Source organism: Ursus maritimus (assembly GCF_017311325.1).
Source record: "Ursus maritimus isolate PB19 chromosome X unlocalized genomic scaffold, ASM1731132v1 scaffold_X1, whole genome shotgun sequence".
Lineage (NCBI taxonomy): Eukaryota > Metazoa > Chordata > Mammalia > Carnivora > Ursidae > Ursus > Ursus maritimus.
Window position 1 is genome coordinate 97,859,214 of NW_024423319.1, and position 22,870 is coordinate 97,882,083.

General features: G+C 36.6%; 1 protein-coding gene across 1 annotated transcript in view; it reads left to right on the forward strand.

Moving 5' to 3' along the window:
- DMD (dystrophin) overlaps positions 1-22,870 on the forward strand; it is a 1,667,815-nt gene that overhangs the window by 956,565 nt on the left and 688,380 nt on the right. The window contains exon 46 of the mRNA XM_040633145.1: positions 9,742-9,906. Within this exon, the coding sequence (XP_040489079.1) occupies positions 9,742-9,906 (165 nt within the window). The remainder of the gene's footprint in view (positions 1-9,741; positions 9,907-22,870) is intronic.

A 22,870-nucleotide genomic window follows, 5' to 3' on the forward strand; every position in this document is an offset into this window, starting at 1 on the left:
TAATATCAAAATTATAACTTTTACATCAAAATTGTAAGAACATTTACCCATATTTTCATTATTTGTATGGCTTTTTTTACACCAAAATTTCGTTCACCTGGTATTTAGTTTGGAATTGTATGAGATAGGAATTTTTTTTAATTGAGCTAAAATTCAATCAAGTATCATCTATATTTTTAAGTATGAAAGGTTCAGAATTCAGCATTTATCATTAAATTCTTTGGAAATAATGCTAATTTTTCATGAAAATTGTTATTTAAATTTGCATTTTTATCTTACCATTTTTATTATAACATTTTGTCTATGTCTCTATTTTTTTTTTATTTTTCATTTAAATTCAAGTTCAGTAATGTATAATGTAGTCTTGGTTTCAGGAGTAGAACTTAGTGATCCATCACTTACAAACAACATCCAGTGTTCATCCCAGCAAGTGCCCCCCTTAATGCCTGTCACCCATTTAGCACATCCCCACACCCACCTCCCTTCCAGCAACTCTAAGTTTGCTCTCTTTAGTTAAGAGTCTTCTGTGGTTTGCCTTCCTCTCTGTTTTTATATTATTTTTCCTTCCCTTCCCCTATGTTCATCTGTTTTGTTTCTTAAATTCCACATATGAGTGAAATCATATGATATTTATCTTTTTCTGACTTATTTTACTTAGCATAATACCCTCTAGCTCCATCCACATCGTTGCAAATAGCAAGCATCCATTCATTTTGATGACTAATATTCCATTGTGTGTATGTATGTGTATGTATATATATATACATATCACCTCTTCTTTATCCATTAATCAGCAGACAGACATTTGGGCTTTTTCCATACTTTGGTTATTATTGATAATGCTGCTTTAAATATCGGGGTTCTTGTGCCCCTTCGAATCAGCATTTTTTTTATCCTTTGGATAAATACCTAGTAGTGCAATTGCTGGTTCATAGGACAGTTCTATTTTTCACTTTTTGAGGAACCTCCATACTGTTTTCTGGAGTGGCTGTACCAGTTTGCATTCCCACCAGCAGTGCAAGAGGGTTCCCCTTTCTCCACATTCTCGCCAACATCTGTCGTTTCCTGAGTTATTAATTTTAGCCATTCTGACAGGTGTGAGGTAGTATCTCTTTGTGGTTTAATTTGTGTTTCCCTGATGATGAGTGATTTTGAGCATCTTTTCACGTGTCTGTTAGCCATCTGGATGTCTTCTTTGGAAAAATGTCTATTCATGTCTTCTGCCCATTTCTTAACTGGATTATTTATTTTTTGGGTGTTGAGTTAGTTATGTTCTTTATAGATTTTGAATACTAACCCTTTTTCCAATTTGTCATTTGTAAATATCTTCTCCCATCCCATCAGTTGTCTTTTAGTTTTGTTGATTGTTTCCTTCTCTGTGCAGAAGTTTTTTTTTTTTTTTTTTAATCTTGGTGAGGCCCTAGTAGTTCATTTTTGCTTTTGTTTCCCTTGCCCCCAGAAAGTGCCTAGTAAGAAGTTGCTGCAGCCAAGCTCAAAGAGGTTGCTGCCTGTTTTCTCTTCTAGGATTTTGATGGTGTCCTGTCTTACATTTAGGTCTTTCATCCATTTTGAATTTATTTTTGTATATGGTGTAAGAAAGTGGTCCAGTTTCATTCTTCTGCATTTTGCTGTCCAGTTTTCCCAAGGCCATTTGTCAGAGAGACTGTCTTTTTTCCATTGGATAGTCTTTCCAGCTTTGTCAAAGACTAGCTGACCATAGAGTTGTGGGTCTGTTTCTAGGTTCCCTATTCTGTTCCATTAATCTGTGTGTCTATTTTTGTACCTGTCTATGTCTCTATTTTAAAATGGATGAGAAATCTACCAAAATGTAGAAGATACTGCAATTGCATAAAGAGCATTTAATCATGGTTTTGGGTTAATCATCATCCAGAAATTTATTTAATAAGCATCCTTATTTACCTTGTCATCCCTATATGATAGTCTTGAATTAACAAATGTCAAATAGTATTTTTTTTGTTTTCAGTATGTTTATATACAAGCATTTCATTTGTATTGGTCGTATTAAAGTTGACTTCTAAATGTGTACATCTCATTAATAGTAATGAGCATTAAGTATATACATTGTTCCCATAAATATTAAAAGCTTTTGAAAAGTATGGATTTCAATACTCCATTTATCAAGTAATACATTAGATTTTGAAAGATCAGAGAAAGAATGTTTTGGCAGGTAAGAGAAAAGGAAAGTTAGAATTTGGAGTCAGGAAAACCCAGGTGTTTAATGTTATATTTTTTTTCACTTACTAGTAACTTTAGGAATATTATTTAGAGTTGTGAACCTTAATTTCCTCATTTGTCAGTTGTAGCAAAAAATATATTTCATAGGATTATGAGTGAGATTAGGGGAACTAATGTAAGTAAAACCTGTCATACACTAAAGCATGTTGAAAATCTAAGTCAAAATGGTAATTTAATTGTAGCAGATATTTTAGAGGGATAACCAGCCACCTAATCAGTATTATCCATTTATTTATTTTTATTTAACATTTAAAACATACAAAATAATACTCTTTCTGTGTAGTAACTTTAGAAAATGCCAAAATATATGAACAATTACATAAAAATAATCTTTAATTGATAACACGCCCCCAAAATCATGGTGAATTTCATGTATTTCCAATCATTTAAAAAATACGGATAAATACTGATATGCCAAATATACGCAGAAAATCAAAGACCTAATTTATGTGTGGTGTATAACTTATCTTTTACCAATTAACATGTCATGAATATTTTCAAAATAGAATGTTTTTCATAGTGTGCACTTTAAAGGGTGCAAAGTATTCCATTATATGGATGTAATTTATTCCATTGGAGGGATTTTGTTTCAGTTTTTCACTAGCATAAATGACAGAATTGGGTATTCTTTTCACAAGTCTCTGTGTATATCTCTGATATTCCCCTAGGAAAATTCATGGAAGTAAAATTTTGCAGTTGAATGGAATGAATACTTTTTTTTTCTCCTTTCAAGTTTTTATTTAAATTCCAGTTAGCTAACATATAGTGTAATATTAGTTTCAGGTGTAGAGTTTCGTGATTCATCACTTATATACCATACCAGTGCTGATCACAAGTGCCCTCCCTTACACCCACCACCCATTTAGCCCATTCCCCCACCCACCTCCCATCCAGTAACCCTCAGTTTGTTCTCTAGAGTTTAATGTCTCTTTTCTCATTTAACCCTCTTCTTTTTTCCCTATGTTCATCTATTTTGTTTCTTAAATTCTACATATGAGTGAAATCATATTTGTCTTTCTCTGACTTATTTCACTTAGCATGACATAGTCTGGCTTCACCCACGTCATTGCAAACGGCAAGAGTTCATTCTTTCTTATGGCTGAGCAATGTTCCGTTGTATGTATATATCACATATTTATCCATCAATTCATGGACATTTGGGCTCTTTCCATGATTTGGCTTTTGGTGGTATTGGTGCTATAAACATTGGGGTGCATGTATCCCTTCAAATCAGTATTTTTGTATCCTTTGGGTAGATACCTAGTAGTGTGGAGAAAGGGGAACTCTCTTACACTGTTAGTGGGAATGCAAACTGGTGTAGTATGCAAAACGGTATGGAGGTTCCGCAAAAAGTTAAAAATAGAACTACCATACGTTCCAGTAATTGCACTACGAGGTACTTACCCTACGGCTTTTAAAATATTTTCATATACTCTTTTAAATTGGAGGATAAGAGACACATAGGAAAGTATACAGATCATAAGAATAGAAGTTGTTGGATTTTTTAAAAGTTAACATACCATGCTGCTAACACCCAGATCAGGAATTAGAACATTACCCTAGGAGTTTCCTTCATGCTTGTGCCCAGTTATTAACCCTTTCCCACCTACCCCCTCACCAAGGATAAGCTTGCTTCTGACTTCACACACTTATAGAGTATATGTATTTCTAGATCATCCACTCTCTACTTTAACTAAAGTGGCACTATTGTCATAAATCAAGTACATATAGTCTATTCTCACAGCAATACCACACAGAATTAATTATATTAAATAATGATACCTGGTAGTAAACATTCTTAAACTTGGTTGTTCTTCAACATTGCATTGGATATTCTTGGTCCTTGGTATTTGCATATAAATCTTAGAATTGGTATGTTACTTTCTAGTAAAAACTAGCTGTTGCGATTTTAATAGAACTTGCACTGAACTTACAGATTATTTGAAGAGAGTTGATATCTTTACAATATAGGATCTTCCAGTAGGTTTCTAGGAGGAATAAGGTATACTCCTTTATTTTTTTAGGCTTTCCTTAATCTCTCAGGCATATTGGTAGTTTTCAGGGTAGAAGTCTTGCTTTTTAGTTTGAATTATCAAATTGCTCCCTACAAATGTAAAAATTTATCCTCTAACAAACATCATAAGATTGCTTATTTTCTAGAACTTTGATAATTACCTTTGACAAAAGCCAATATAATAGGCTTATGATGGTTTATTATTGCTGTTTTAATTTGCATTTCACTGATGACTTAGTGGTTGGACTTTTGTTTATTAGCTGTTTGCATTTTTTGTCCGATTCCTGTTTATATTCTTTATCGAGTTTTCCAATAGAATCTCCATTTGATTTCATTTACTGAAAGATCTTTTTATATGAAAGATTATAACCCATTGTCTGATAGATGTTGCAAATAGTTCCAGCTGTCCTTTGTTTGTAATTCTGCTAATTGGCCTTAATTTTGAATGAGCAAAACAAATATTATCCTTAAGAGTTAATTCACATTACTTTCTGCTTCTAAGAGGCTTCCTCACACCAATATTTTATTCTAGTTCTGTTATTAATTTTTTTACACTTAACACTTTAATTTCTCCAGAATGTTTTTGGTATAAGATATGAAGTTAAGTATTTAATATCTGTGTATTTCTAAAACAGACACCTCTGTTTATCTTATTAAAATTTCTACACATTTGAAATTAAAATTCAGAAGTTGAAAAAAGGGAAGCTAATCTTGTGTGAAATTAGGTCAAGATTTTGTTAGATACTAAATTAACTCATAAGAGAACTGAACTTGTTCAATTTTTTGCTTTCAGCACAGGGAACATGTCATATGAAGAGTATGGTTCCATAATACTTAAAAAGATTATTGGGAAAATGATGCATTTTGCTATTAAACTGCATACATATTGTGATAAGAATATGAAGTAGTAAATGTAATAGTAAATAATTTTAAGACACACAAAAACTGACACGAAACCTATTCATACCCTACATACTTAAATTATTCACGTTATCGTTTTCCATGAACTACATAGAAGCCATCAATACCTGAAGACTCTTTTGAAGTTGTGGAGAATCACAAAAATTATAGGTCAGAAGGTCTCAAATACTACCCTACCATTAACGAAGTGATATTGTCATACGGAAATAATCTCGATTTTGGACTGGTGGCTTTCAATGTGTTACATCCTATTAATAATGATTTGTTATTAAAATATATATCCTTATCATTATTTTTGGCAGGAAGAAAAGCTGGTAGTTTTACTTTCTAAATTAACTTATTTCTCTGTGAAGGTGATACATTTATATTTTGCAAAAATTTGAAACTGTAGTGAAAATCTTCCACCCCATCCACCATCTACCCTACCATTACCAAGTGTTGATTTTACTTGCATAAATACATCTACAAGATGAATTCCTAGCAGCAAAATTCTGGCTATAAGGTTACATGCATTTTGTAGATATTGCCAAATTGTCTTCCACAAGGGGTACACCAGTTTGCCTATCCCACTGGCTATATATAATCGTGTATTTTCCGCAACCTTGGCAATATAGTGTGTTTCAGACTTGGATTTTTGTCAGTGCAATCAATGAAATTTTTGGATCTCCCATTACAACAAAGTTTAGCTTCTTTATGTATGTTTAAAGTCCATTTATGTTTTATTTTTTGTGGACTGTCCTTAACTTCTGTCATTTTTTCTCTGGCTTGTTGGCCTTTTTAAAATTACTTTGCAGAAGCTTTCTTATGCTTTAGGAAAATTAGTCCTTATCTGAGATGATGCAAATATTTTTTTCACTATTTGTCATTTGTCCTATGACTTTGCTTTTAGGTGATTTTTTTTTTTTTTTTTTTGCCATTCAAACTTTCTCATCTGTATATGCCATTATAGTCCAATCAACTAATATCTTTGCCTGCTAATTAAAGCTATTTAACGTGAGGATAAAATTACATTATGTTGACTACTCTGGACATGCATTGCTTCTTAAATTGAAAAAAAAAGAATCTTAAATTTTGGAATTGTTTATCTTTCATTCACCAGATATTTATTGAAAGCCTGTCATGTGTAAAAATCCAGCTTATCCAGAAATCAAAGCTCAGTGAGGGAGGTCAGTGTAAATAACAGAGTATAAGGCAAGTGGTATGATGGTGGGAAGCACAAGGTCTGTGAGAATATACCCAATGCAGATGTCCTAACTAACCTGAAAACTACTCATGCCCCACAATCTCATTATGAGCTATCATTTAATTTTTTCAAATGTTAGTCAAATCTTACCCATTGAACTCTTTGCTGTCTGGAATTGTTCTACCTCTAGAACCAGGAAGGCATGGGTTGGGAGTCTGAGAAGGAAACTAACAATCTCAGTTGAAAGTTACCTGGATTTCTGTGTTGATATGTGAACCCTATTTGTGGTCAGGTATAAATGAGTTCATAGCTCAATTTTAGAGATTTAAAAAAAAATATGATGGCTGTTATTTTCATTAACTTCAGAATCTAGAGGCTGTTAGTTGCTGCAAGTTGAAGCTGTAAAATATTTTTACATGTACTTGTGACTAGAAAATAATCCAATAAAAATAAACTGTTTAGTAACTTCCTTATAAATGCTAGAAAAGATAAGCTGAAAGCATTATTAGATTATATATTCTAGACCTGGAATTACGTTTGTGTATCAGCTCGCGCTCTCTCTCTCTCTCACACACACACACACACACACACACACACACACTCACTCAAACCAGCACACACAAATACGTTATCCATCACCATAGATGTCATTATGGGTTAGAACTCACGAAACACAAACAGGCCTTTATCTAATACTTTGTGTACCTGACTTTATAGCAGGATACAAGTCAAACAGAGCAGATACAGCATCACGATTCATTACCCATGAACAAGCATTGCATGCTGCCTGCACACGTTGCTTCTTTTAACTCCTTACCCACACAGGAAAAGGCTGCCGGGGGGGAACACCAAGGTCTGCGCAGGTTACTTTAAAGAGAAGTCACAGCCTGTATTTCCTTTCCATCTTTTACACCATTTTTAGTCATCTAGACCATAGGTTATATTCCAATTCACAGTTTCCCCAAAGCAGATACAGTTCTATACAACAAACAATACGGGCCTAATGTTTCCGAATCATCTTAAAGTTAGTGTTTCAAGGAAACGTTGTGGGAGCCTAAGGTTAGTGTCAGGCTGGAACATCAGTCCAGGCTGCATGGTAATCCTTGACTCATACATGCACATGCATTTTATACAATATATATAAATGCATTAGAGGTTTCAAAATACATATTGTTTACATACAATCAGAGCTTATATAAAATTCCTTCTCCTGTAAATTAACCGATAAGTTATTTTGTCCATTAATGTATCTCCTTTTCATCTCATACCTCTTGGGTGCAATTAAGGAGCATAATGTTCTTCAGTTAGTTCTTTCAGAAGCATCTAAAACAGATGTTCCAAAGTATGAGGCATTACTTAGGTGATGTACTAGTATATTAGTATACTTATCTAGTTTACTTTTTGAAATATTCACTGTAATATCGGTGAGGATATGGAGAAAAAAGGAGCCCTCTTGCACAGTCAGTGGGAATGCAAACGGATGCAGCCACTCTGGAAAATAGTATGGAGGTTCCTCAAAAACTTAGAACTACCCTACAATCCAATTATTGTGCTACCAGGTATTTACCCAAAAAATACAAAAACACTAATTCAAAGGGATGCATGCACCCCTATGTTTATAGCAGCAGTATTTACAATAGCCAAATTATGGAAGAGCCATGGCTGTCCATCAACAGATGAATGGATAAAGTAGATGTGGTGTGTATGTATACACACACACACACACACACACACACACACACTACACAAACACTACACAATGGAATATTACTCGGCCATAAAAAATTTGAATCTTGCCATTTGCAATGATGTGGTTGGAGCTAGAGAGTATAATGCTAAGCAAAATAAGTCCATCAGAGAAAGGCAAATATGATTTGTATGATTTCACTCATATGTAGAATTTAAGAAACAGAACAAACAAGCAAAAGAAAAAGAGAAACCAAGAAACAGACTTTTAACTGTAGAGAACAAACTAATGGTTACCAGAAGGGAGGTGAGCAGGGGATGGGTGAAACACGTGATAGACATTAAGGAGGGCATTTGTTGTAATGAGCACTGGGTGTTGTACAGAAGTGTTGAATCACTATATTGTATACCTGCAACTAATATAACATGATGTGTTTACTGGAATTAAAATTTAAAAATATTATCTCTAATAACATATATTCTATGATGTATGTTGTAGCATGTGTGTTTGTGTTATAATGTAAAGTTATATTTATATTATTAAAATAGTATTAATCATATCATAAAGAGTTGCCATGACAGGTTCACATTCTTTACTACTGTGTACCTGTTTTGGCCCTTGACAATAGGAAGATAAAGGCTTCACTCTTGCTTATCCTGGCTCCCTACTTACACTTGAGCTCAAGCAATAATCACTAACAGGTAATGACCTTATTGTCATTCACTATCATGCAGGATATTCCTTTCAGCTATTTACATGGATTCCCTTATTCAATCCGTAGAGTGACCCTGTGAAGCAGGTACTGTCATTGTCTGCATTCTGTAGAGAAGGCACTGAGAATTAAAGAAAACTTGGCTCAAGTGCTGGGAAAGAACTAAAATTAAGATTTAAATCAAGTAGCCTAACTCTAGACTTCACAATGTTGAACAGAGTATCCTACTCCTTCCCGAGGTATTTCATGTTTCTCAACCCCAGTGTCATCATCCATTTATAAAATGGGGAAAACAATAGTATCTGTATGGTAGGATCGTTGGGTGGATTAAAGGCAGTAAATGTGAAACTTCCTAACATGGTCTTTGGCACATTGTAAGCCCTTAATAAAAGTAGCCTATAATCATACTGATATATTCTAATCTAATCCAAATGTCTTTTTTCTTCTTTTTATTTCAATCACTTTATTTTGTTTTACTCAGTTATACTCAGACGCACAAACTATAGCCTACCTCCCCATTTTATTTTGTGCATGAAAGAATTCCCTTGTACAATTTTCCTTAACATAAAAGAAAGTTAGAAGGACGTATAAAGGCAGAGTATCTGGCATCTAATATGCAGTACACCAGTATGTTTAGTAAATGAGTGATTCAGTGAGGAATATACTTCTTTACTTTTATTGGTTGGAGTTGGGTATTCATTTGTGTGAGTGTGTGTTTTGAATTTCCAAAAAAAAAAAAAAAAGCTTATTGTCTTTAAAGCATAGGATTTGGGGGAAGACTATTAATAAATGATTTGTAATACGTGAATTAAATCCTAACATGTAACCCATGTGAGTAATCTGTATCATGCTATAAAATACCAAATTCAGTAAATTTCTATAACATTTTAAAGCAAGTAACTTTAGAATATATTTATTTTTGATTTTTTATTTAAACCATGAGAATCTTTTCCTCTTTTTCATTGCAGGTTTCTAGAGATTTGCCTGAGAAACAAGGAGAAATTGAGGCACACATAAAAGACCTCGGGCAGCTGGAAGAGCTGTTAAACCGTCTGCTTCTGTGGCTGTCTCCTATTCGGGATCAGCTGGAGATTTACAATCAGCCGAATCAAACGGGACCATTTGACATTAAGGTAGGGAAGTTTTGCTTTAAATATTGTTTTAAAAAATTGTCAGTATCACTGAACTAAGTTTCTCATCCATTATCATAATCATTTTTGTCATTATAATGTTAGTAATAATAATAAATTGACTAGCATTTTTTGTTTTGTCTTACAGCACTTACTAGCAATAATGTATTCCTTAAACTCTTACCACTAGAATGCTTCATCATCTTTGTTGCTATGACCCGTTTCCCATCCCTACTGTAATAGCACTCAATGTATGTTTGTAGACCCCTTATCTAAAACTAAAGTTGTTTAGGAGATTAGGTGCCTACCAAATAAAGTATAGGCTCTTTAGTAAATATTAGAAAACCCTCTCAGGCTGCCTCCAGTTTACCTTTCTATCCTTTTATTCTGCCAACAACCTCCATCTTTATCCTAGCTACAACCAATTATAAGTTATGTTTATATGTGTGAGGTTTCATGCCATGTCTGTGTTCTTGATCTCTCTTCCTTAAATGACTTCTTTCTCCTTTGTTGGCACGATGAACTTCTCTATATCCTTCAAGACTGAATTCAGTGTCTTTGCTTCTTCAGAACTTTTTCCATATCCCAGGTAGAATAAAAAACCCTCTTAGGATTTCTTATAAACCTCTGTGTCCATTTCCTGTAACCTTCGTACGTTGATTTATACTAAAATTTTACAGACTGAGTACCCGTCACACTTTTTCTCGGTACAGAGGGCATCTTCTTACTTACCTGCCTCATCCCCCCTCCTTTCTGAATACCCCCATCTCAGGGCCCGGTGTCTGGTATGTACTTGTATTTTTGATTCAAAGAATAAAGGTGGTAATGAGACACCCAAAATGGTATTGAGATGCCACAGGTATGCCTAGTGCTCTAGACCAACATGCCAATTGGACGCCGCCATCTTCTCCTTTTAGTGTCCCTGTAGACATTGATTATCCCTATCTTTTCTCTCATCCCAGGAGTATATTCCAAAGACTTATCCCAACTTGATGCCCTGCTTTGCATCTCCTATGGGCCAACAACATTAAACAACTAATCAAATAAACCAATTAAATTGAAATCTCAACGTCTCGGTTAATGTAAGGATGGGCACTTTCAGACTAAATAAGTTAAGTAACATCTTGAGTAAAGGTTTTCTTTTAGTTCACTGACCGATTTTTCAGTTTCCTTGCTTTCCAGGGTTATCACAACCTCTTGTTTTTTTTTTTATCTCCAAGTAGGTGCTGTCTTGCTTGGAGATAAAGCAAGGATAAAATAAAGTGTGAGGCTATTCTAGAGAAGACAAAGTCCAAGTTTAGGAAAGATGGACTTGAGTGAGGTTAAGGAGAGAGAGAGAGGTTGGGAAGAACTAAAATGAGTTATATTTGCAAAGCACACTCCACTACTTTCACTTTACCTCTTCCTGACATGTATGTCCACCATTCTGTTAACTACCCCCGAGCACGGATGATACCATGTACATCGCAGGTAGACATCATTTCACCACTGCTCATCCAGTGGCATGGTCTTCCGTTCAAGTCAGACGATTAAGGTCAAGTCACAGTAGGCTTTACCCAAAACAAATTTAGCTGGCTTTATGAAAGTATACGGGACAGGGAACAACACAACTGGCACAGTGGTGACACAGTAGAGGTCTTGACTCCCAGCCCTGGCTTCTGATGAACCATTCACCCTGCATTTGGGTTAGGTGTAGTCACGGGGACAAGACTGGGTGAGCGCAAAGTCATATCATCATTCAGGGAAGCCACCAGTCCCGGAACACCTTCAGTGTTTTTGCCTTGCTAGCACAGGGTCCTCAATGGTATTTGACTGGGGTGCATTCTCCAGTGCAACTGCATCTCCTCGATGCTCATTTTTCAGTAGTCAGTAATCTCAACAAAGAAGTAGTTACTTAGTCCAACAAACAATAACCTCAGCCAGATTCTCTTGGATCTAGCATAATCTTAAATATTTCTTGATTTAGTATTATAAAAAGGAAGGCCATAAACTCTTTGTTTCCAGTCAGAAGGAGCTTTCTGTAACTCACAGGTAAAAGCACATTCCTTTACTTTTAAATATAATCTTTAGTTAAAATGAGCTTCTTCATTCAAGTAATGAAAAAAATATATTCAATATTAGCTATCTCTGTTCATGGAAGGATAACAAAATCCTTCAATACAAAGGGATGTTGTTGACTCAACCAAAGGGCCTTTAGTCCCAGTCTCACCCCCCTCCAACAATGGTTCCCAAATATGGAAAACTGGCGTTGGGCGTTTGTTTGTCCATGGCCCACACATCCTTGCCAAATAGGTCCCTGCAGTTTCGAGTGAAAGCTCCTCTCAGCTGTGTTAATCACTTTCCTTTATCAAAGCTACAAGTCCCCACTCTCGCTGCTGTGTGTACTTTCAGAGAGTCATGATATTTGCCTCCTGCAGCTTGGTCTAAATCACTGAGGGGAGAGGCAGCTGCTTTTTCCCTGGCAGTAAAATTTCTTGGCTTCAGTCCTCTGTGCATGTTCTGAGTTTCTCATCTCTGGAGTGCAGATTTCAAAAATATTCCTTTAGCCTTTTTCTTCTTTTCTGTGGCTATATCCAAGGCAAAAAAAGATCATAAAATCATATATATGATGACTTGAGACATTCTTCCCATCATTCTCAGACGCCTAACTCGTAATCAGGAAATAGCGACCTGTGTGAATAATTTACTAACTTACCTAGTTCTTTATCTCTCTTTGTCTAGCTTCTATCTAAATTCACGGTCTAATAAATGATTTATGAAGATTGCTCAGAGTCCTTCTATAAGATACGTGCTTTTAGTCTGTACAGCCTTCTGTAGCCCTCAACTTAAACAGATTAAAATTCTTCTTTTTTCAGTTAAAGAAAATGGGAAAATGGACTTTACTGAAAACCAAAAATAGTTTTCAAACATTTTTGTGGACATGCCCATTTATTAATACAGAGAAAGAAACTCCCTTCTAAAATCTTAGGAATGAATGAATACAAAGAAAGTAGATGCACAAGGAGCCTCCAATTCCTAAATGTAAAGAAATTGTCTTGTCCATGGTGGCCATGGCTACCTTGGAAACAAAGAGCCTAAGGCCTTGACATCCAGGTCATTTGTTTTCTCTAGTCAAACTCTGAGCACCTGTTAGAAAAATATGTAATACCCTCTGTGAGCCTCAGTTTTGCCTGCTTGGCACTTCATGCTTATTGATGAAATGCAGCTAGCTGTGTAATGAAACCCAAATAAAAAAAGCCTTAAGGGCTCTGTTCTAATACATTGTTTATGCTGGAGTGAAAATTGACTGCACATCGCTTGGCTTGTGCAATTTACTCCCGAAATATCCCTATTCAGGAAATCCTGCAAATAGCAATATTCATCTTGAAAATCACCTCACAGAACCCTTAGCAAACTGAGAAACATAATCAATGAGATCATGATGTAGAGGGTGAAAATTAGGCATAATCACAGACCTTTCCCTTCAGTCAGCCCACTAGAAGGCATGCCTTTGAATTTAGATTTTCAAATGTACTCTCAATTTAGACATAAAATATGTTGATTTCAGATTTTAGAAATGATCATTGAATGCTGAGAACCAGGGACCGGTTAGAATTTCTATAAAGGGTCTTATGTTTTTAATCTTTAATGAATACTGTCAATAATGAGCTGTAGGTATACTATTTTTCTGACCTAAAACTGCCTAACTACTGCTTTCTAAACTTTGTATTAAAATATGGGGGGGGGCACATAATGTTACGTTAAATCTTACTGACTGAAATATCTTCATATTGAAGACAGGGAGGGCTTTTTCTTGCCTTCAAGAATGACTTTGCTTCTGGGGCGCCTGGGTGGCGCAGTCGTTAAAGCGTCTGCCTTCGGCTCAGGGCGTGATCCTGGCGATCCGGGATCGAGTCCCACATCAGGCTCCTCCGCTGGGAGCCTGCTTCTTCCTCTCCCACTCCCCCTGCTGTGTTCCCTCTCTCGCTGGAAAAGAATGACTTTGCTTCTGTGATCAATAAATAACATGACATACTCTTCTACTGGCTCTTCTTTCCATGTAAGAAACTTAATTGCCCATAATGACAAATCCACACAGAAAACTACCAGAGGACACAATTGGAGTGACTGAATGATAAAGTATGTGAGCATCCAAACCCTTCTGTGTGTGTGTTCATGTTGCTGTGAGTGTTGTCAAAAAAAAAAAAAAGGCACCGGATAATTTAACAGGCAAAGAAAACTTTATTCGAGACTATTGAAATAGGAGAGAGAGACTGAAGTCAACTCCACTGAATTGAAAGGCAGCAAAGATTTCAATCACTGGGATGAGCTAAAGTACAGGGGGGCACTGGCAGGGACTTTGGTCACTGTGATTTGGCCTCCTGTGTTTGCTAATTGTCCCTTACCGAAGGGAGGTTACTACCCCCCACCCCCCACTGAGATGGGGCGCCAGTGCTAGCCTTCCTGATATTTACATTTCAATGCGGTGGCTCCCAGGTATTTGAGAAAGACATTCCTAGGTTGTAGAGGACTTACCTCTCAAAGAGGCCGATAAGGAATTTACAATCAAAGGTTTTCTAAAGTAAATGCACTAAGAAAAGAGAGTTCAGACCTATAATCAGAAAGAAACCCTTCTAACCCTTCAGTCAACCTTAAGGAGAATGCTGAGGCTGTCTTTGTCATTCCCCTCTTTTTTCAGAGACAAGCCAGTTTTCCCACCGAACAGCTTGGGAAAGCTACTCCATATCAGTTCTTTGAGAAGCTTTCTGTTGTTCAAGGACTACTTGAACTGAGTCTGAAACTTAATAGTAGAGGATTTTGTTGCACAGTGTGAGCAATTACGTATTTAATAAGGGGTATTTTCTATGGCAGTAAAAGGAAAAACAAAGATTAATGATTGGAACCAACTATAAACCCAGTTTCCGAGTCCAGGGCAGCCAATGAAGAAGATTCCTAGAGGTTGGGCTGGAAAGGTCTTCAGATGGAGAAGTGACAATGGCAGTGGCCATTTTATGACTATTGGAATATTTGGGGCGACAGCACAGACGTCAGAGAGGTTTTATAAGATTGTCCACAGTCATAGCTATTTCCTGGAGCAGAGAATAAAAGCCGTGGGACTTCCAGTGAACTTCCTGAGTGGCCCTTACAGGCACAGCTCCAGGCATGCAGGTTGTCCATACCTAATTCACTGTGCTCATGAGTCCTTTGAAGCCAAGATCTACTTGTCCAGCTGCAGCTCTCAGGATTTCATTATCATGAGGTTGTGGGATATCCGTGAGGTGAGGTGAGGTGGGGTGGAGTCCAGAGCCGACGACCATGAAAGAATTCTTGAGATGTCTTTGGTGCAAAATGGTGTTTTATTAAAGCACAGGGACACGACCTGTGGGCAGAGAGAGCTGCTCCGGGGTCATGAGGAGAGGCCCATTATATACCCTCAAGTTGGGAGGGGGTTAGGGATAGCGTAAGTCTCTAAGGAATTTTGGAAGCAAGGTTTCCAGGACTTTGAGGGGCTAGCTATTTTTGGGAAAAGGTCATTTATTACTGTCTAATAAAACCTTAGTCATGAGACCCTTCAGATGTATATCGGTGGGCCATATGCTTGGGGGATGATTCCCAACATGTATCTTGGGGGGGGGGGGTTAGAGATAAAGGAAGTTTCAAAGGAATTTTTATATGTTAAAGGAGACTTACAGGATACCAGGTGGGGGCGGGTGTCAGGCTAGGATTGCCTTTTGCCCTTAGCAAAGGATTAGCATCAAGGCAGCTGAGTCCCTAAAGGAATGTCACTGTGCCTGTTTCAAGGACTCATCAATGGGCTGTGTAGGTAGTAAGGAAATTTAATTGTGTCTACATAGGTTCCTGATAGCTTTGTTCTTATAAACTGCTAAGACATATGTAAACTGAGGGAGACTCAAGTCTTGCGGGATTGTGGTCTCTATAGGTTAACTATTTCTTTCTCCTTTAGGGCAGCCAGGAGTGCCTGAGGGATGTCACAGACATTCCAAGGAGGGGGGTTGCGGGGTGTCAGTTTCTGCTTTGTCCTCAGCTTGCCTTGTGTTCCCTCATCAATTAGAGCCTGAGAGGAAAGTTCAACTGCAGGACAATCTAGAATCTTGATAAGGATATGGGTAGTTAGCTTTTAGTTCTCAGTGATGCCAAGTCAGGAGAAGAGGAGAAAAAAAGTGGAAACAAGAGCTTGGAGTGTTGTAGTCAGATATTGAAAGAAACTGAAAGAATTGAAAATTTGGTAAGGATGAACAAAATGTGTGAGACAGTCCAATTTGCAGGTGGGTAACGATATCACATAGTTTACAGGGAAATAGGAAAGAGCTCAAAGGCAAAGAGCAGGACTAGAATCTAGTAACCCATCAGGGTGTGCTCCAGTTTTCTATTGAAACATAATTTGGGTCTCTCTGCAGTCACCTCCCATATGATCAAAGGTACTCCCAGTAAGATTATTCTTGTTTACAAAATAAAGCTGGGCTGTATTTATGTAAGTGCAGCAAGAGTAGTAGCTAACTACACAGGCCTTTCAAAGTTTGTGTTGCTGTAGTTTTTATAAAGAATCTCAGATTTGCCTTTTAAAAGCTTTGTGAGATTAGGAAGTCACGCCAAGAACTTGCCATCAGATGTTACCTGCAGGACCTATAGATTGGGGTGAAGTTTTCTATTCTCAATGTCCTCAAAATAGCCTCAGACTTCCTGGGCCTGCCAGGAAGTGACCTTCCTTATTTACCTGTAAGACTGGACATCCCGTAAGCCAGGCTAGTTTTCTCAAGAGGGCTTTGTAAACATTGTCTCCAGAAAGTGTACTGCGTGGTTCTTTAAAACTATCTGGTCATATCCGATTTTATGTATATCGTTCTCAAATATGACATTCCAGTCAAGCCCTGGTTATAGAATCAATTTTCTCAATAATGTCCTGTTACAAGAAAGACAGATTCTTATTGAATCTGTGCAAATAATCATATTGCCAGGAAAATAAAATTACTCAATAGGAGTTTGTGAATTCTGGAGGCAGGGAGAAAAAGATAAATGTTTCATTTCTGTTTATAAAAGTATAATCTACTAAATTGCTCTGAGATAGAGATGGCTTAAGAAGAAAGAAAAAGGAGTTCCTTGTATCAAGAAAATAGAACATTAAAGCATCGGCAGCATTCCAAACAGAAGCCTTAATCAAATGATTCTTCGTCAGTTCAATCAGTTCTCTGTAATTGATTGTCATTTTGCTTGATCTCGGGTTAGCAGTTTCATAAACCCACCAGCTAGCTTCTCCACTGGAGTTGTGGAAATTCTGATTCAGTCCAAGTTATTTAAGCAAAGCTGCAGAAGCTTGTGCCCTAGAGTACCTGAAATAGTCCTTTCTATGGGTCTCCGAGACAGTCCCTTGTCCTTGGAGACAAGCATTCTGGCCCTGTAGCTGATTCCAAGCACTTTCAGGGGAGCCTCAGAGTAAAACGACTCTCTGTAAATGATAAAAGGCTTCAAACAGCCGTAGTTAAAGATCTGATGAGAGTTCACTTAAAGGAATTCAATCGTTTCTGTGGCATGCAACATTTTTAACTAATAACTGGAATTATCACTGACATTATACTGTGGTCTGTTAGGCAAAGCAGAACCAAGTCAAATCATGGATAGCAAGGGCATTGACTAATTTCTAGTAACTTGATATAATTACTGAAATATTTATGTTAATAACATGTGACCCATATAAATATAACTTCTGGAAGGTTAACCATCTCTTGTTTGATGATGCTTTTTATGCTGACTCAACATATCAAATAAGCCTAACTATTCTTCATATGTATTTTTAGATATTGAGAACAAATGTGAGAGAACAAATCTAAAGATTTTTCACGTCAGTTTGAGACCAAGATTTCATTTTGGGTTTGATTTGTGGAAGGCAAAATATCAAAGGTTGTCAAAAATGTGAAAAGGTTTGAACCCTTGGATAAATAGGATCATGGGTCACTGAAACAGTCCCTGACTACCTATTTAACCGAAGTAACAGTGAAAGATTTCAAAAATAAACATAGGAGGTAACATGATTATAAAAGACTGGCTCTCCCAAAAGTGAGATGATTCTTAAATAATCAAGGACATGATAAAATCAACATAAAACACAGGAAATTATTCTGATAAGACACAATCACTGTTGCTTACCTGAATTATTCAGAAGGTAAAGAAAAAGCTTTTACAATCTCTTATTAAGAACGAATCAATAATCCGAGAAAATTTTGTCATTTTAATGAAGAAAAAAATAAATTCTAGTTTCGCATTAATACACTGTTGATACTAATGCTCATTTGTAAAAAGCTTATAAACCCATTCAATCATAGTCAGCTTTGATCACATGAGACAAAATTTCTCTTCCACAAACTTTCTACAACTTTCAATATCCACTCAGATTTTGTCCTATACTTTTCCTCATTTTCCTTCTGGAATAATCAGTCATTTCACTTAACGACAACATTACTCTCTTCATACTTAACAAAACCAATGCTATTACACACTTTGCATATGTTGCATACAAAGTTGTTTCTCCTTGACCTTTATGTTTCTAGAAGTTTCATTTATACATATTGATTATACCTTCTAACCATTAGTAACTTTTGTTTTATGGAAAAAACCAGGAAGCAGATAAATGTGAACTGTCATATACTACCATTTTGTAGCAGACTAGCAACGATTATGAAAACAAGTTGAGGTTACCTGTTCAATATAAAGGCTAAACATTTTCATCAGTATTTGTGTAGGAGACTTTTAAGCTATTTTGGACTTAATAGGTAATCTTATGAAGGCTATGGACTAAAATTTGGGTGAGTGACTAAAACTGTAGCAAATGGAGATCTGGGTGTTTCCAAAGCCCATCTGAGTATATAAAATATCCAGTTTGTTTCCAGGTAGTCTTTTCAGCTTCCAGAGACTACTTTTGGGGTTCCTAAGTCTCTTGGAAGCCCCCTATGGTGGCAGGGAGCATAAAGCTTATAGTTCAATTGAGGGACGGGTGGGCAGGGAATGGTCTGGCAGAGGTGAACAGAGGAAAGGAAGATAAAAAAGTTTTGAAAGGCAATGTATCAAAGAATTCAAGGGAGCTGACAGATCAAAGGTGACAAAAGGAAAGAATAGCAGAGGTGACCAGAAGGGAGAGGTCCTAGATGAGCCAGTGTAGGGAGATCATAAGTTTCCCCAAAAGGCCATTGAAATTCCAAATTATCTTTAGTAAAACCATGCCAACAAGGAGGGAAGCGGAGAGTTCCGTACCTGTTCTCTTCAGAGAATCAGAAGAGTGAGAGCTTCCCATGGGGAAGGGAGGAACCAAAGTAACAACAACAAAGTAAGAACGCCAGAGAAAGAGTGCTTTAAATGCCAAAGAACTGAAGTTCAAGCAAATGAGATCTCAATGAGAATGTAATATGTTCTACACCTTTGATATCTTTCAAACAAAAAATCTTGGACTCTAACCCAGCATCATGAGTCAATTCAGACTCCTAAGAAAAGAATTTGTCTTTACCATGCTTCCAGAGACAGTCATCAGGAGCACTGGATTTTGAATTGAATTCCTCAATGGATCCTCAATCAGTCAAGGGTGTGTCATTGTTCACGTAATTAGCTTTTAGGAGGTTAATGTCATCTAGGTCACTGTTAGGGAGATAATTCACATACAGTGAGATTATTCACATTCAGATAGTCACTCTCTTAAAAAGACGTGTACTAGCTCAGAATTAAAATAAGAAATCTAATTTAGTTTTCTTTTTTTTAATTTTTAAGAGGTGGTGTTAGGAAGGTAAAAAACAGAGAAGAGGACACTGACCTTTTATGTCTTTTATGTTTTATATCTTCATTCCTAGAAAAATAGTTAAGTGTTTTCTATTAAGTACATCAATATTTCCATGGAAAGTGTCCTGAAAAATAGTGGGTTAAAGTTATTAGACAAAAAGGTGCAATATTCTCATTCAGCATTCAACTGAACAGAGGTTTATTGGAAATTAACGCTCCCCCCCCGAATTTAGGCTGGTTCTAGGCAATAGTATATATAATTCCAGCTCCAATAAAATCTTGAAGATTATTGGTTTGTGGATAAGTCCATATTTTAATGGAATTAGGCATCAACCTTTCTTTTGGAACACTGGGGATCATAATTTTATCTTTTACTTTTCACCCCTTCTCTCAACTCCAAAAACCATTCCCTAGTTGAAGTAGCATGATAACCGGGAGAAAAACAAAAGACCAAAGTTTAGATCCCAGCTCTGACACTTACTGGGTTTATGACACTGTTTAACTCACCTTTCTTATCCTGACTTGCCTCTTGATTAATAATGAAAAATTGGGACAATTTCTCTGGGACTTGTTGGATTAAGGTACAACTATGGTGAGAGCACATTTTCCTAAAATAATAGAAAAAGATGGTGAATGGGACCTTTCCTAGTGTAGCTGGAATTTTGACAAGAGCCTCTAAGAAGAAAAATTAGGCTTGCAAAATAGACCACCCTTTCAAAAGAAAGGGGTAAGTTGCTACCAGAAAACCGCCCCAAAAAAGACTGCAGATAGTAATGAGATTTTCATTGTTCATGCAACCAAATTGCCCATATAAGGAGAAGATTATAGACTTGAGAACTTTCTTGAATAGGGAATTCCTGGAACAGAGAATTCAAGTCGGACTAAGATTTTGTTGGCTAAGAGGAAACTGGTTTTTTTTTTTTTTCCTATTTACTTCATTAGGGAGGGGAGAAGGGTGCTTTTCTTTCTCCCCTGTGGAGCCAAGGAGGAAGTCTCCCCAAAATCGTCTATTACAGTGGTATGCAGACCCTTCTGCTTAGAAAACTCTCCAAATAGCTTAGAAAACTGAGTATCCTCTTGAACTTTCTAAACTCGAAGTCTATTTTCTCCCCTGGCATATTGTAAATATTGACATTTAAAAAGTGTTACATTACTCTTTTGAATATATCCAGTAGACTCCAAATACCATAGCAATATGATATCTACCATCATCCACTTGAAAAAATACACAAAACAAGCTCATCTTTTAAGTTTCGTATCCTTTTTCTTTCTTCTTTATATTTCCATTCTACTCCCCAGAGAGTTGTATTCTGATGTAACGTATGTTTATGCTATAAACCCTTTTATTAACCACTTTATCATACTTCTGTGTAACAAATATATCTATGTGGATTTAAATGCAGTTTTTACAAACAATTTTCCATAACTGTAAGTCTCTAAGTTTTTTTAAAAATCCATCAGATTGAATTATATCTACAATTATTAATAATAAATATACCTAGTAATAATCAAATTACTTAAGTATATGTAACTTCTGATAAGTAATTGTTAAACATAATCAATAGATTTTTTTGGAAATTAATCTATTAGTGAAATGGATGGGTAGGTGCTTGATGGTACCTTGATTAAAAGAGAATTTCAGTCATCAATATTTTGAATTGTATTTTGATTTTTCATAAATGTGTCTTGGGCACAATGTACCATTGGGATACATCAGAAGAGGCATGCTTTTATTTTGTAAAGCTGGAGGACTATCCTTAACCAAAAGGTGGGAATGATAATTGGTATGATGTTTGTGTACCACAGGAATAAAACCAGGCAAATCCCTTGTTGAAACTTAGAATTTGGAAACTGATTTCATGAACACCATCTATGCCTACATATCCCTAAGAAAGCTTTTGTGTACCTCCAGGGGCATATCCCAGTCTGAAGATTGCCACTCTAAGAAAGATGGATATGCTATGAGAAGGCGAGAGGGGAAATTTAGTCCCTGGCTGGACACTTGTTAAGTTACCAAAATACCACCGAGGTCATCCATCATAGTCCATGCCTTTAACCATTGCATAGTTCCTTACTCCAGCAGTATTTGTATCACAGTGTTGACTCACACTAAACTTAGTGGTGTTAAAAGTAACCAGTTCTTTTTCACATGTGCTGCTTTTAGTTGACCTTTTCTCCAGCCTGCTCTTGTGTCATCTACTTTTTTTTTGGAATTAGATGCAAGACCATCAGCCCCTTCCCTGGCCCTGCTTATCTTACTTACCACTAAGGTGCCTGGAGCTTTAGGTCCAGTGCCTCCCATTTCTTGATCAAGTTTTGACCAGTGCAGTGAATACACAAGAAACAGACTACCACTGGAGGCAGCATCTGTAACTAGCGGTAATGTTCTGTGTCTGGTTTCTGTTTCCTCTCTGGTGATTTGAGCTTCTACGTTTTCCTTGACACTGTTACCTTCTGTTCACAGCCTCCCCCGCCTTGGTTTTGATTGCTTTGCCCTCCTAGTTTTCTCCCCTCTCATGCTGCCCCCCACCCAGAAAGGAAACCTGTTTTTAACCCCAAATTATTTGAGGCCTTAATAAATTGGTTAACCCATCAATCCAGTTGATAGCAGAGATGGAGAGGAGGTGATCTTCAGATCCTGATTCTATAATAGGGTGTATGAATATCTTAGTTTCTTTTCAACTTCAGATTTCGTGTGCGCCTTCCATAACTTCATCTGTGTTATAAAAAAATTTTTTTCTCAAATAGTCTGAATCCTAAGAGAGAGCCCTGCAGCACATCACTAAAACCTTACCTCTATTTTGACACCAATTCAAGCTTCAGTTTCCTTTGGCAATTGTTCAATTAGTTACCAAACTCTAATTGCTTTATTTCCTACCCAGCTCATATTGTTGCATTTTGTCCACAAGCGTTAATTTGCAGACTTTATCAAATGTATCAGTGATATGCACATCAACTTTATTTGCATATATCCCTGATCAACCCCTCTAGGCAGAGAAAGACATGAGGCAGCTGATGAAATTTCTATTCAACCAACAAACCATTTATTAACTACAATGTCCTACTACGTTAAGGTGACTCTCATTCTTAATTTGCTTAGAGGCAAGCTGATGTATGAATATACTGTTGGAGAGGAAACATTTTTATCCACACTTCAAGTTTCTTCTGGCTGGTCTAAGAATTAAATTGACATGAGACACATTAACAG